The sequence below is a fragment of the Podarcis filfolensis genome, assembly GCF_964270895.1.
Source record: "Podarcis filfolensis genome assembly, chromosome: 4".
In the NCBI taxonomy this organism is placed as follows: Eukaryota; Metazoa; Chordata; class Lepidosauria; order Squamata; family Lacertidae; genus Podarcis; species Podarcis filfolensis.
In genome coordinates this window covers 81,066,491-81,082,360 of record NC_139607.1, presented here as the reverse complement: position 1 = coordinate 81,082,360, position 15,870 = coordinate 81,066,491, and the positions used below count along the sequence as shown (strand labels likewise).

The window sequence follows — 15,870 nt, the reverse complement described above, 5'->3', positions numbered from 1 at the left end:
GGGACAGACGTAGGGATATTTAGGGAAGCAAAATTGTTGTGAGCTAATTGGCATGTATGGCAGAGCTTTCCAAACTGTGTGTCGCAACATGTTAGTGTGACGGCTGCAGGTGTGTTACATGAACACTCCCTGAGCTCCCCCCGGGGCTGGAAAAAGTTAGTTTAACCTCTGGTTTGCTAGTAAAACTGAATTACAGTGTCACAAAACTAGCGGGTCCATGGCTTGGCTTTCAAAAAAAGGGCGTTTGCAGTACTTCGCTAATTAAGAACCACTATAATAAGCTAAAAGAACACACACAAGATACATCCTGTGATTTTGATTCGTTTTTTTTTTTTTTTAATAATAATAAATTGTGCCAGCGGAAGCTTTCGAAAGGCAAATGATAAATAAATAACAGTTAAACTGAGTTCCTGAGGAAGAACCTACCACATGAAAGAATGTCAGATAGTTGTAAATATATATAAAAAACATGGCATTATTATATAAAAAGTAGTAATACTGAAATCTTTCATAAACTGCCACAACACAAGCACTGCATACCTCAGAACACTCCTTTCATACAAATGTAAACAAATACACAATCATTTTGTTTAGTTTAGCCTGATGGATTTACAGGTGCTGTTGCTTTAGATATCTAGACAATGGGTAGGATATGATAGGCTAAAATGTTAAGGAGGAATATTTGGAATAACATGGGAGTGGGGGAAAACGCAGCTTCAGATTCAAAAGCTTAACATAAAAAGCAAGAACACAGTGGAATATTGCCCTCAAATGTTATTGCAATGAATTATTTTAAAATAGGACTGTTAAACTAATCTGATTTAGGTATATATATATAATATAAATGAAGATATTTATGGCTTACTTATTTTTAGTATTCCATTATCATTTTGAATAATCCTTACGTTAACATAACTAATAAAATGCATTATTTTAAACAATTTTTAGAAAATATTTTAACGTACGCTTGCATTTTGATAGAGATGCAGGGTTAGTATAGTCCATCATAGATATATAACAATATAACAGACCAGGTATAATCGGGGCCAGCATTTGGGAACGTCACTTAAGACAACTAAGGCTGCTACCCCAAATATATTCATTTCTGTGTATATATGGTTAGAATAGGCCTATTTAAATAGGAAAGAAGAGTTCACAATTCCTGGCAGCTCTGAAAGTGCCAGCCATTGTTGCCTCAATGCGATCTTGATAAAGGACTGCACGCTTTCATCATGTAAGCCATTTCTGGTCCTCCAAGTGATCACAGAGAAGCAGCTAGAGAGGCCAATGTGTATCTATGGTTTCGGGGATTGCTATATATACTGTGATTGGTTTTCCACCATAAGATACAGCCGCAACAAAGAAAAGATGCACCTGGAGAGGGTCTATATCTCAATGGCAAAATTTATGTTTTGCATGTATATAGTTCCACGTTAAATCCCCAGTGCCTCCCAGTAAAATGGTCTCAGGTTAACTGGGCTTGGAAGAATTCTGCCTGAGAGACTGTCTGCCAGAGGAGACAATACTGGCTAGGGTGTTGAGGAAACAACTTGGTATAAAGGCAGCTCCATAGATTCAACATATCCCAGAAAGAAAGGCATTGTCACTGAATTACCTTTAACATTACTGCTCTGAAGAGTCCTTATCAGTTTTAAGGATAAGTAAGGCCCACAAATCAAATTTAAGGCACAAAGAATTCTCCTCTATATATTTCCCCCCATATAGACACTAAATGATAAGATAAATGAATACTATATGGCAAGTTTCAAACAACTGAACACTGCATACCATGTGGTAGGTGAGTGGGCCATCAAACAGTTAGATTTTGGCCACAAATTTATTTCCAAAGCAACTGTTTTGCTAGTTACCCATCTTTGGGAGAAATTTTAAGAAACAAGATAATCAACTGCTACTAACCTCTCTCTCTCTTCCCCTGTACACACCACCAACCCCTAACCTGAATTAGAGCTTTGTAATTTGTTTTTACAGAACACACAGTCATAATAAGGAGTCAAAACCATCCACACAATACATTATCAGCACACAAGTCCCGAGGGTCACTGAGATCCTCAGTACAAGTACACACACAGGACCTGCCTGTGAATGGCAAGAAATAGGTCATTTCAAAACAGAAGAAACAACATAATCACAGCTCCATGCAACATTCTACACAAATCCAGTCACTGAAACCACTCTTCGATTGCCACTTGCTCACACTTTGATTACACTAAATTAAAATTAAAAAAATCAAAAAAAGGGAAATAAAGCAGCTTCAAAAATGATGTCAGGATACTGAAAGTACATATAGATTATTATGGTGTGAATAAAAATGGCACTGGTAAATGTAGGACAACAGCAGACTTTTTCTTCTCTTATTAAAACATTATTGCACAGAGACCTTTAATCACACGTTCTTCAGTCTTACTTATTTTCCTAAAAATGTGACATAAGTGCGATGGACATTAAAAAAAAATGTAGAAAAGAAGAACAGCAGCATGATTTGTCTGAATTAATCCCTATAATTTAGTAGGATAAACAGAACCCTGCTATAAACAAAAATAAGTGCTCTCTGCTCACTTGAAAATAAAATAAAACAGCACAACACTGTGGAAGCTTGTAAATGCTCAGAGTGGGCAACGCTGACCCAGAAGGAAAACTTGGCTTAAGAACACGCCTGTCCTTGGAAATCGATGCTGAAAATCTGGATTTCAAGTGCACTCATTAACATAGCTATTTACAGTCCTAAACAGCCTAAACTCAAAACCAGCTTGCATTTAGGACCTGGTCTGCAAGTCCTTCTATCTGCAGGCTCAGATGGAAGTTATGGATAAAGGGGTTAATTTTGTAGAACTCTGTACAATAATTTACACATATACGGGTTGACAGGCTCCTGCCTGATCCAGCCCATCTTTGCTTTCTGTATCAGAATTCTCTGACTGGCTCACTTCTATTCCAGAAGGCTTTGGGTATCTGAACGGGTATCCATTGTCGTCAAAGAACCTTCGGAAAGTGAACTCATAGAAGGCATGTTCCGTGTGTTTGCCGCTGGAGGAAGTCTGCGGGTCCCATGCCCTGGTGCTGTCCTCACTAGCGTCATCCCAAGGGCCTTCTTCCTCAACGGGATCAAAATTTGAGGTGTCCATTGGATGGCTGATCTTTGGGACGTAGGGAGCTGCCTGCCTGCGGATATCGGTGGAGAAGTCCATGGAGTCAAAGAAAGGGTGAACCTTGAGGTCGTCTGCTCCATTTCTCCCGAGCCTCTCTTCGGCAGCACAGCACAGTTTTGTGATAAGGTCACTTGCTTCGGGGCTCAGCTTGATCTGGGAGGGGATGTGCAGTGTGTTCTCCCAATTTATCACCTGAAGAGTAGTGAATATAGATGGTTAGCATCCAGTAGCATTCCTCCTGAAAGGCAAGCCTTCTAGACATAAAACAGGACAGAAGTTAGGCTATCCTGGTCCAGATAGAGGCGCAACTGGGCCACCAGTTGAAGCTGATGGAAGGCATTCCGTGCCACTGAGGCCACCTGAGCCTCAATCCAGAAGTATCCTCAAGCTAAAAATTCCCCAAAGGTTCCACCCACCCTCTCAAGAACTCTTAAATCACTGATATCTACAGATGGATATCACTTGGTTAGATGCTAAGGAGTGGCAATACGAAGAAGGAAATATTTAACAAATTCATTTAATTTAGAAGGAAATGTGATCAATGTTATTTACAGAGAAGCCTAAAATGAACTTTATATTAGAAATACAATCTAATCATTCTAATAATGATTTTTAGTACTGGCTCTGTTAGGAATTTTGGATATCTATGGCTTTTTTATAGTATTACTGTTGTCCTATAGATTTGATTCTATGAAGGATAAAGGGCCTTTCCACCCATGGCAAATTCCTTCAAACTGTGTCATTGGTCAGCCTCAGACTCTCAATATTTTGCAGGCGGCATTCTAAAGCATACTAGAAGTTTAGTTTTGTACAATTAAAATGGGTTAAATTGCTCTGTTGCCTGGCACAACAAATCCGCTAAAAAAACACGCCCCAGACTTTTTCAGTTAGGAAAATGGTGGTAAAATGTATGGACAAGAGAACTGCTATGCAAGTAACTCAGGTTGAATGCTCATTGCCATGTAACCTGTTTGTAGAACGTCCTCCACCTATCTGCCCACCCTGTTCCTGGTTGCCCTGCTAGCCAGGACATGTTTGCCAATTCCAGAGGAAGAGGAGAGTGGAAATCCACAAGTGGTTGACGCTAAAGGGAATTACCCCTTTGGGAATTTATTATCCATTTGAATAAAGTGAGTGATACATTATTGGGTGGCTACTGGCACTGTGCTTTTGTGTGTTTCAAGACTGCTTAATACCAGACTGAACCGGTATAGAGTAAGTCAGTATAGCCATACCTGATTGGGAGATAGGAAGGGAGTAATGCTGTGGGCATCCATCCAACTCAAAAGCTAATGGAGTGAAGGCAAACCACTGGGTTTGCGGCATTGAAGCAACCTCCCCGGCGTGCCAGCCTGGGCAGTGTGTATGGTGGTCCTGGGGTGCCCCTCTCTCAGCCTCGCTGGCGTGGTCCAAAGGAAAGCAGAGCAATACTTTTGGCACCAGCTTGGCTGCAGGAGTTATCAGAAGGAGGCATACAAGGAGCCACCCAACCGTCTTAGGGACGCCACTCCAGTACCGTTTGTATAATAGTGTATTACCCTAGGTGGAGGTGGGTGAATGAATTGGTTTAAGTTGTGCTTAATGCTGCTAGATTACTTTTTTTTGGGAAGCCGGAAGTTCTCTTTGTGAAAAACGTTTCATTAGGGATTAGCTGTGTTATCTGTAGGGTTGGTGTAGGGATGCCTGAGAAGAAGAAGAAGAAGAAGAAGAAGAAGAAGAAGAAGAAGAAGAAGAAGAAGAGGAGGAGGAGGAGGAGGAGTTTGGATTTGATATCCTGCTTTATCACTACCGGAAGGAGTCTCAAAGCGGCTAACATTCTCCTTTCCCTTCCTCCCCCACAACAAACACTCTGTGAGGTGAGTGGGGCTGAGAGACTTCAAAGAAGTGTGACTGGCCCAAGGTCACCCAGCAGCTGCATGTGGAGGAGCGGAGACGCAAACCCGGTTCCCCAGATTATGAATCTACCGCTCTTAACCACTACACCACACTGGCTCACACCACACCACACATACGAGGCCTGTATGTGGAAGATCACTAAGGGTATATTTCAGTTATTTTGTTCAACTGCCAACTATGCTGAGTATGAAGAGTTGTATTTCTGTGATTTTTATTAGTAATATCTTTATGTGTAAGATAATATTTAAATCAAGTGCAAAGTACATGTTTAAAGCAGCATGAAGTTAACCTGTAACGTTTTGGTTTTGATACTTTGGAATGTTCTATTTGATGTCTTTAAAATAGTGTTTAAGATTTTTGTTGACATATAAACTGGTACAGAAAGGATTTAAATAAATCAAATGCACAATAAAGACTGGGCACATTCTAACCTCCTGGAAAGCTTTGTGAAAGCAAATCAGGATGAATGCTTAATAAACATGCTTATTGTCTAGAGCAGTCCATGGCCTCATTTTGTACAAAAGATAATTAGTACTAGATGGGCCATTGGCCCAAACCAACAAGCTCATCTCATGTTGTGGACAGCTCCGTCAGGAAAGCATGAGACTCTTAATCTCAGGATCACGGGTTTGAGCCCCATGTGGAGCAAAATATTTCTGCATTGCAGGAGGCAGGAGTAGATGACCCTCATGGTCCCTTCCAACTCTGTGATTCTACGATTCTATATTTGCTTAGGTCAGGCCTCCCCAAACTCGGCCCTCCAGGTGTTTTGGGACTACAATTCTCATCATCCCTGACCCCTGGTCCTGTTAGCTAGGGATGATGGGAGTTGTAGTCCCAAAACATCTGGAGGGCCGAGTTTGGGGAGGCCTGGCTTAGGTGTTCATTCCGTGTTGTTTTTAAACCTATCCTTGGTTGTTATATTATTTTTAAATTTAGTTTTAGATGATTTTGAGGATACGTCTGTAAACTGCCTTAAATATATATATGTAGAATATTCACAAATAAATAAATAATAACACCCATGCCTTACCCAAATTGGATTGTTGCCTAACAAAAAAATTCAGGATTGATTTATTATTTGAAGAAAAATTGAGAAAAAAGGGGGGGGGGACCCCCACAGAGCAACACCATTAATTTTTAACAATATTAATTGGGAGTGAATTTACCTTCAGCTGGGTTTCTGTGGGAGAGGCAGCCAGAAACGGAGGCTGCCCAACCAACATCTCAAAGAGAATCACACCAACACTCCACCAGTCACATAGCTGAGTGTATCCTGAAAGGCAATCAGGAAAACAATGTGTTATCTGCTGTGTTTTCAAAGACGCAAGTCAGATTTTATTTTCAATTTTATCAATAACCTTGCCACTTAAAGGTTCGTAACTTCATCTCAGAAGAATGAACTGTGGCAAAAGCCTAAACTATTGAAAAATCTGCTTTATGTGCCTTGTGATTGCTGACCTGGATCCTGCCTCTGAAAGCAAAGTGGATATTCAAAAGTGCTCAGAGTATTTTATTCACTGCACTATGAAGATTATAGCAAGCCTCAGAGAATATGGAATTCTGTACTGAGATGCCTGAACTTTTTGTATAAAACGTATATACAGGTCAAACCTTGGTTGTCGAATGTAATCCGTTCTGAAGTCCGTTTGGCTTCCGAAATGTTCAACAACCAAGGCATGGCTTCCAATTGGTTGCAGGAGCTCCTGCACTCAAGCGGAAGCCGTGTCGGACTTTTGGCTTCCGAAAAACGTTAGAAAACCGGAGCATTTACTTCTGGTTTTCGTTGTTTGGGAGCCGAAATGTTCCAAAACGGAGGCGTTTGGGATCCGAGGTTTGACTGTACTGCGGTATAGAATACTGAGCGCTTGTGATGAAGGGTGAGCTAGAAACACTTTAAACAAATAAACCACCTACCTTTACGAAGGAGAACTTCAGGTGCGATATAATTGGGTGTTCCAACTAATGAGTGGGCTAAACATCTCTGATGTTGCTTTTTAGCTCTCTGCTCCAAGGTCTTCAACCTGTCTCCACATCTACAGTTGGACACATCATCCCAAAGGTCGCTTGGCTCCATGCTGTCCTGCCTGATGTGGCTCCCTTTCAAAAGATGGGGAAAGAAAATAGGAAATTACATGGAAAGATCAACAAAAGCTCTCCCAAGAAACAAAACAAGCACGATTCACTATGCTTTCCTCTGAACTGCAAACTTTGCAATTTAATTTGGCTTGCAATTTCTGTTTGCATTTCACCCCTTCCCCTAACATGTAACATCTTAAAAATGAATAGAGTGTTTAAAAAAGGTTCAGGAGACAACAGATAGCTGCTTACTCAAAGATAAAAATCTGGCTCTGGGGACTCAGAAGCAACCGCAAACGGTGACTACATTCACCTCCGAGTTGTCAGTATTTTTCTTCAATTACAGCAGACTATAGTGCTCTGTTAGGGACCGGGTGGCGCTGTGGGTTAAACCATTGAGCCTAGGACTTGCCAATCAGAAGGTTGGCGGTTCGAATCCTCGCGACAGGGTGAGCTCCCGTTGCTCGGTCCCAGCTCCTGCCAACCTAGCAGTTCGAAAGCATGTCAAAGTGCAAGTGGATAAATACCTTCCAGCGGGAAGGTAAACGGCGTTTTTGTGTGCTGCTCTGATTCGCCAGAAGCGGCTTAGTCATGCTGGCCACATGACCTGGAAGCTGTACACCGGCTCCCTCGGCCAATAAAGCAAGATGAGCACCGCAAGCCCAGAGTTGGCCACGACTAGACCTAATGGTCCTTTATAGTGCTCTGTTGCCCTGACGCAACAAATCCACTTAAAACAACAACAGACTCTTTGCAATTTAAAAAGCAACAGGGAAACGTAGTGAAAAGTGTGGGATGAACATCTGAAAAACGGGAAGACCACCATCCGAGTAAATCAGGATGAATGCTCATTGCCGTTTAACATCCTCACAAACAAACTGGAATGAATGCTCAGTAGAGACTGGACAGTGTTGTATTCCATTTAGCACTAAGTCACTAGTTCTGTCAGTGCAGGATTTTCTCCTTGTGCAATGACACCTTTCCTCTCCTCTGCTCCCTCCATGTGCCCCCAATTCTGTTCTGCTGGCTCAACTTTTCAGAGCAGGTTTTGCAGGGTAGGACAAGTGCGAGGGAAGGAGGAGGCGGGTGGGAAAATCCCATTGTGCTAGCAGTAATATTTGCACTGATGGGAATATTTAGCTGAATACCACCTGTATTCTAAAATGAATGCCCAATGAACAGGTTGTCTGGAGGAGCCCTATATGTTATGTGGATCATATGTCTATTGTGCATTTATTTAAAACATCTGTGTTTGTAAATAGGCTGGCGTCGGCTACTGCTACTATCTCTCTGATTTTACATGGTCACACCTTGGCTCCCTCATCTCCATCCCAAAATCTGTCACTAAAGTCATTCACTTTTTTCTCTTTCTGTTCCTGGTCCAGTACAAATTCCTTGTCTTCCCCTTTAAAGCTCTCCTTAGCCTTGCCTGCCCTTATCTCTGCTCTTATATCCCCCATGCATCCCCTGCCCATGACCGTCACTCCTCCATCTCCCTTATTGCCCCTTTGGAGCTGCCTCTTAGAACAAATGGGTGACATCACCTCTCTCACCTTCTTCAAACACCTCCTCAACCCCCACCTTTCTCATGTTTTTTTTAATGTGTTTATTGTATTTTTGAGTTTGTGCTATAAGCCACTCTGGGGTTTTTTCTGAAGGGGAGGATGCATACATATGCTGAAGTCATAGTAACAACAACTATGGCACATTTCGAAGCTATCTCCTTGCCCCCAAGCCCAGTACCTTTCTGGTAATATTTCGAGTTGTGTGTCCACCTGAATCCAGTGCAGAGGCCAAAGTCGGTCAGTTTGATGTGTCCATCGAGATCAATCAGAATGTTATCAGGCTTGATGTCTCTATGGATAAACCCCATTTTGTGCACGCTCTCTATGGCCAGCGTGAGTTCAGCAATGTAAAACCGAGCTAGCTTTTCTGGAAAGACTTCCATCCGGATGAGCAGGCTCATCATGTCTCCGCCGGGGATGTAGTCCATCACAAAATACAGGTTCTCCTTGTCCTGGAAGGAGTAGTAGAGCTTAACCACCCACTCATTGTCTGCCTCTGCAAGGATATCCCTTTCGGCCTTGACATGGGCAACTTGGTTACGGTTCAGCACGTCTTTCTTCCTCAGGGTTTTCATGGCGTACAGGGCGTGGGTGTCCACTTTGCAGGCAAGGCAGACTTCCCCAAAAGCACCGATACCCAGAGTCTTGATTTTTACAAACATGGATTTGTCCATTTTGGCTCTCTTGAGCCTGTTGTAGTTGGACTCCTTTTGGTAGAGAATTTTCCTCATCTGCTCTTGTTCTGTTTCACAAAGGCCAGCCTGGGTTAAGATTATGAGGTAGGGAGAGAAAAATCAAGGGAGTCAGGATCATCACACACAAACACAAAATTGCCGGAAAAGCTGTACAATCACATCAGTTACGAAAAATGTGGAACTAAAGCTCAGTCTGTTTTTGTTCCATCTCACCCTCTAAATATCTAAAAGCAGTACATGCAGGTTGCATTCATTCTATTACTTTGTTATTTTCAGTTCATGCTTCTAAGGTTAAAATCTGGCTCAAAAATAATCACCGCAACTATCTAATTCCTCACTGCATTTCACTAGCCCACATGGCAAGGAAGGTAACCTTGGAAAATCTGAGGGAAATCCCTGATAAAATTTCATAAGTCAAAGGGATTCCACTGGTCATTAAACCATAAGAGGACCCATAAGCAGTGGCGTAGCTAGCTGCTCAGGTGCCTGGTGCGGGGGCATGTCCTGCAACCGGGGGCGGGGTGAGCCTCGTCTACGCCTGAAGCCTCTCCACCGCCTCCCCCTCAGCTGTAGGGCAGCTGAGGGAGAGGTAGTAGGCAGATGCAAATCCCACAATGCCGTTTCAGGCAGCGCAGAACCTGCAGGCGCCTAAGCCACCATGTCACTCCTAAAAAGTTATTTTGTCATCCCCCTTCAGTGATGACACCCAGGGTGGACCACACCCCTCATACCCCCCTTCCTCCACCACTGCCCATAAGAGGAATCAAGCTAAAGTCATAAGAATTCTAGCATCCTAGTTTCAACACTGGCCAACCAGATGCCTATGGGAAGCCTCCAAGCAGAATATTACAAACAGCCCTCTCGCACTGCTATACTCCAACCACAGGAATTTAGAGGTCTGCTGCCTTTGATAACACAGCTTCCATAGAGCCAACATGAAGAGGAGTCTACCAATTCTATGAGTCATTGACAGCCTTATCTTCCATGTGTTGTTTGTCTATTCCCCTTTATATCAGGGGCAGTGTGGCTTGGCTTTCTGCTCCTTCCTCTGTATTGGGGGGAAAAACTGGGTGTGGAAGAAGCACAAATGACACCCAGCACTAAATCAATGGTCCTGAGTGTCAGAAAATATCTCTGTAGGGGGTTGGATGAAATTGTGATGTATCAGGAAGTGTGAGAGACTTGCATATCTATGCTGTATTGAATACAGAGGTCTGCTACGTTATCCCAGTCTTATTACCTTTCAGAAAAAACAAAAGCACAAACACACAAATTACCTTGGCCATTTCTTGCTCCAGCTGCAGCCGGCGATTAATTTTCTGCTGGTAGGTCTTTATGACGTTCTCCACATGCTGCTCCATGTAGAATTTAAAGGCAAACGGCGAGTAGCTTTTAATACGTGACTCTCTTTTCTCTTCGTCTCTGCCGTTCTTCCGCACCGGCACTGGGGACGTCTGGATCTGTTTCTTATCCTTGCCTGGCTTTTCCGCTTTGGCCGACTTGATTTTGTCGTTTCTTTCCCCATTTTCCTCAGCTTTGTTTCCTGATGAGCTGGGGACACCCCGAAGGGTCTGCTCGATCCCTGTACGTAAGCAGTTCATATCAAACTGCTCGGAACTACTGGGCAGCAGCAAATGCTTCGGATAAGGAGGCGGAGGGCACCTCAGCTCCTGATTGCTATAGTCCACATCTAGCTGGTAGGCATTAGCTCCTCCAACAGGAAGGGGGTGCTGTTCGGCCATTCCTAAGCCATCCACAGCCGAAGACTGCGCAGCCAGCCAGCCAGGATGAGCGGGGCCTACTGCAGTCTGAGGCTCAGGCCTCATCACCCTTGTGCTCTTCACTGGCTGTAGAATATGAGCAGATGTGACGGCCGTGATGGTGTTTGGAGAAGTAATGGAGGCCTCAGCTTTGCCTGGAGAAGTCTGCCTCATGGATATCGGCATCTGTTGCTGGTGGCTGTTGAAAGAATTGGTTCTGCTTGGGACGCAGCCCTCAGGCCTGAAGGGCACGTGCTGCCGAACCGATGCTTCCAGGGATGGGTTCTGCAACGAGTCGCGGCGGGACGACGACGACGACGACGACGAAGAGGTTGTCTGCCACTGCTGAACTTGAGGGTTGTTCATATCATACAGGTCCATGTTCAGACTGTTTCTGGATGGCGTCAGCAGGCCCTGCGGTGGGCTGTCTGAAAATTCGTTCGTATACGCTGGGCCTCTGGCGATCACGTGCATCGGGTGGGAGGAGGGGATGGGTTGCTTGTGATGGGAGTGCGGCATATACAGACCGCCTGGCGCTTGATTGAACCCGTGGCCGGAGTTATTCTGAACAACCGTTCCTTTGTTCAGAAGGCTTGGATACCCTCCCTCCTGCTGCAACTTGTTCTGGAAAGAATGGCTCCTCTGAATCCCATAGCCGAGAGCCTGAGCCTCCCCTTGCACCATCATGGGCTGCCTGCCGTAATGAGGGCTGTTTGAACCAAGCTGCAAGGCTTGGCTGCTGTGGCCAGCCACCGGGTAGTTGATCACTGGGGCATCCATGTTTGCAGGGTAGGCTTTCTGCTGGTGACTGACAGGCGTGTTGTGGGAGCCTAAGCTGGCAGGCCTTTGTACTGGAGAGTTCATGGTTGCAGACTGAGAAGCAGAGAGCAAGTAGTCCATGTATGGCCTGGGAACGTCACCCAGCATGTTAGCAGCTTCTGCCCCAAAGCCTGCACCTTCATAGCCCGGGTTGCTAACCTGGTGGTAGGGTGGGAAAGATTCGCTGGACCCTTCAAAACTTGGCCTGCGGCTTATGTTGTTTGGCATGATACCCTTTCCTGTAGTGGGGAGAGAAAGATAATGGGTTGGGTAGTGTTAGGAAACCATTCAGGTGAATAGACTTATTCCTGCGTACGCACATAACACTTAATTCATCATTTCATAGAATTTCTAAGACTACTTCTCACAAAAAGGTTTCAGATCTGTGAACAAGGACAACCCCCACCCCCACTGTCATCGGTTAAAACAACACAAACTCAGCTCTGTACAACACTGCAATGCAAATGATGAAACAGTTTTGAAACTAAAAGGTCAAACTGTTCTTCCTAGTAAATTCAAATGTGTTTCTTGGCTAAGTTTACCTTTGCATTTGCACTGAACCAGAAATGAGGAAATGGAAGGAGGAGCAAGAGTGAAATGCTACATGATTCTTCAGGATGAGGATACGAGTGCATCCATACTTATGGTAAAATACAATTTCTTTTCTTTTTGTACTGACAACAAGGCAAAATTCTCACATTCAATATTTCCTTGCAAACTCCCATTTCAAACCCTTCAACAGCAAAATACAATGAAATTGTTGCAAGGCTTCTATCTGGTTGCATCAAACTTTAGCAGATTGGGAATGAAACTTGAAGTATATATTGCCACACAGTCCACAGGTCAATGATTATTTTATGCCTTGAGAAACCACACTTAACAGGGTCAAGACAGCTACCAAGTTGCTTTCATATTCCACACATCATCAAACCAGGTGAAAGCTTAGGAATGAAATGGAGAGAGCACCCACACTTACCCGAAGATGTTTGTTTAATTACCCGGACTATTTGTTCATTTCTGGGATCCAAGTATCCCATCTTGCTAATGTATTCCAAAGCTGCTTCAATGCTTCTACTGCCAGTTTGTTTTAGGGCTCTCACAGCCATCTCCTAGACAAAACAGATATACAGAAACACAAATGAAGGCCCAAGTCAACAATCCGATGGCATAACACCATTGAAGCTAAACAGCCATATGAATTTCAGTCCATTTACTGATTAAATCATTGATGTAACTACAGAACTATGGCTTTGAAGAAAAAACAAACATGCTACTTTAGGAACATAGGAAGCTGCCTTATACTGAGTCAGAATGGTGGTCCATTTAGGTCAGTATTGTCTCCAGGGTTTTTCATAGGTCTAGAGACACCAGGGACCAAACCTTACACCTCCTGCTGGCAAATGTGATGCTCTACTGCTAAGCTGTGGGCTTCCCCCAGTTTCAGAAGCATTAACATGTTGCAACAGACACTGCAGGGTGACCTTTTCTAAGAGGGCATCACCTTTCTATAAGTACTTGCATGAAAAATAACGTTTTTAAAAATCCTGCTGCATAACCAGCAATTAACCTAAAGGTTTGAAGTACGTTAACCAAAACTGGGCTGAGTATTCCGCCCCAAAGCAATGAAGTTTTTGCTATCGGGGGGGTTGGATTAGAAGAACCCCAGGGTCCCTTCCAATTCTACGGTTTTATATTAGCAGTATCAGGCACCTTAGAAATAATAAAACTATGTTTTGGCGCTCTAGAAACAATGAGCACATGGCATGCACGGCATGGAGCAAGTGGACAGAGAAGTTCTTCTATCTCTTTCCTAACTCTAGCGCTTGTGGAAATCCAATTGAAGCTAAATGTTGGGAGATTTAGGACCGATAAAAGAAAGCACTGCTTCATGCAGCGCATGATCAAGCTATGGAACTCGCTTCTCCCCAGGAGGCAGTGACCAACTTGGACAAGCTTGGAAACAGGATTAGACAAATTCGTGGAGGGCAGGACTATCAATGGCTGCTAGCCATGAAAGCTATGCTCTGCCACCACAGTTGGAGGCCAGCAATGCTGCTGAACACCAGTTGCTGAAAACCACAGGAGGGAAGAGTGCTATTGTCCTCATGTCCTGCTCCCTGGTTTCCCAGAGCACCTGGTTGTCCACCATGAAAACAGGCCATTGATCTGATCCACCAGGCTCTTCCTATGTTCTTGGATGTTCTACTAGTGTGAAATGTTTTCCACCACTCTGAAATTATGGTTTCCTTTATGTACACTGCCATTTTTTTTAATGAGTTGGTGGTTCATACTCTTATAAATAAATCAAAATAAACAAACAAAACTTCGTCCTGTAGTTCCCTGGATGGAAATCACTTAGAAAGTTCTCGTGAGCCAGTAAAACTGTTTAAACAAAAGTATATATATATTTATATTACTGACTTTGTCCCAACACAGTCAAAGAAACCGTTCCTTCCAGTATTCCTTGTGGCAAGCCTAGTATAAATTAAGCCTAGACTTTAGTAATCCCCTCATGTTTTGAAGATGCACATTGAATGGACAGTGTTGAAGGTATATTCAGCAGTCAGGAGGTTCGGGCTTATATATGCCCCAATTTCCCCCTCTCTCAACCTTTTCCTTGAGGCTGAATCTGCTTCACTATGTCGAGCTGCAAAACGAAGGCAAATGAGAAACTGCAAATGTGTCCCTCTGCCCTCAACATTTTTATTCATTTAATTCCTATTCTCCCTTTCTATCATAGTGTTCTAAGCAGTACGTACACCTCAAAAACATGTTTGATCATTCCATATGGGAAAGCAAACATTACATAATCCAACAGCCGTCTTTGATGCCAGTTGGGTTCTTCTGTTTGGACTGTGGCAGCTTGGGATGGAGGGAATATGTGTCAGCAGTTTGCTTCCTGGCTAACCAACCCGCCGTACACACAAAACATGACTCCCCCACCCTAAAAATAACCTCCACTCCATTACGGAGAGCCTTCTTTCGTACTCTGAACTTCATGGCTCTAGTGTAAACACAAGGTGAATTCAGACACAGCAATAAAGCTGAACTAGCACAAAACACGCTATTTGCTCTGAACTGGTCCAATGTTAGTGCTTATTCTGTAAGGGAGTTATGAGTCAAAGGAACCTAGTTGCCTCAAGTTCGAAGCCCTTTAGAAAATACTAAATGTTTCCACTTGCACACAATTGAATATACTTGCCACAATAGAGAAACGCAGCGATAAGAATCTTGCTAGTTACTGAGAGGTGCTTAAATGTTTTAGTGTGAATGATCTTGTAACCACAGGTAAAAACATATTTTTTTAGAAAACTTGGTAGCCACCGGAGCAAATTTGCAAATTTCCCAGAGTGGGGGAGGGAAGGGGGAGACATTTTCATATGACTCTTTCACTACACGCAAGTTGAAAAGCCAGTTTTGTTGATAAGTCCTATAAGTGGATGTAAGACAACAATGCCGGATTTAGTTTTTCCAGTTAAGTAAGATATGCATAAAATGAAGCTCAAGCAAGGAGCACATAAGGCATTTTGTGTGTGTGTTTGAGCTTTTGAAATAAAACAGCAATTTCTGATACACTTTCTTTTTTTGAAGTCTCAGATATAATGATGTACTATTAAAAGCAGTCATTTTTTATAGGTCTTATCAATGTCCTACTTGTTCTCATCTAGAAACATTCTTCATGTGCTCAGCTGTTAAGACTGTAATAGTACTGTATCACAAATAGAAGTCATTTATTAATTAAAAGCATTGTTATTCCGCTCTTCAACGAAAAAAATATTCTCAGAGTAGCTTACAAATGTCAGTGATGAGGCAGTCATATACTAAGGTTTAAGGATACAACACAAAAGGAAATGGTATTAGGAGGGAGGAGAAAGAAAAAGGCACCATT

The 15,870-nt window shown here is 43.2% G+C and overlaps 1 protein-coding gene across 2 annotated transcripts in view; it reads right to left on the bottom strand.

Annotated features, from left to right (window-relative positions):
- Positions 1–313: 313 nt before the first annotated feature.
- LATS2 (large tumor suppressor kinase 2) overlaps positions 314–15,870 on the bottom strand; it is a 47,083-nt gene continuing 31,526 nt past the window's right edge. For both annotated transcript variants that reach the window (XM_083609018.1, XM_083609019.1), the window contains exons 3-8: positions 12,958–13,090; positions 10,680–12,220; positions 8,886–9,468; positions 6,981–7,163; positions 6,233–6,339; positions 314–3,359 (exon numbers count right to left, since the gene is read on the bottom strand). In XM_083609018.1, coding sequence (XP_083465144.1) covers positions 2,865–3,359; positions 6,233–6,339; positions 6,981–7,163; positions 8,886–9,468; positions 10,680–12,220; positions 12,958–13,090 — 3,042 coding nt within the window. In that variant the 3' untranslated portion in view covers positions 314–2,864. The remainder of the gene's footprint in view (positions 3,360–6,232; positions 6,340–6,980; positions 7,164–8,885; positions 9,469–10,679; positions 12,221–12,957; positions 13,091–15,870) is intronic.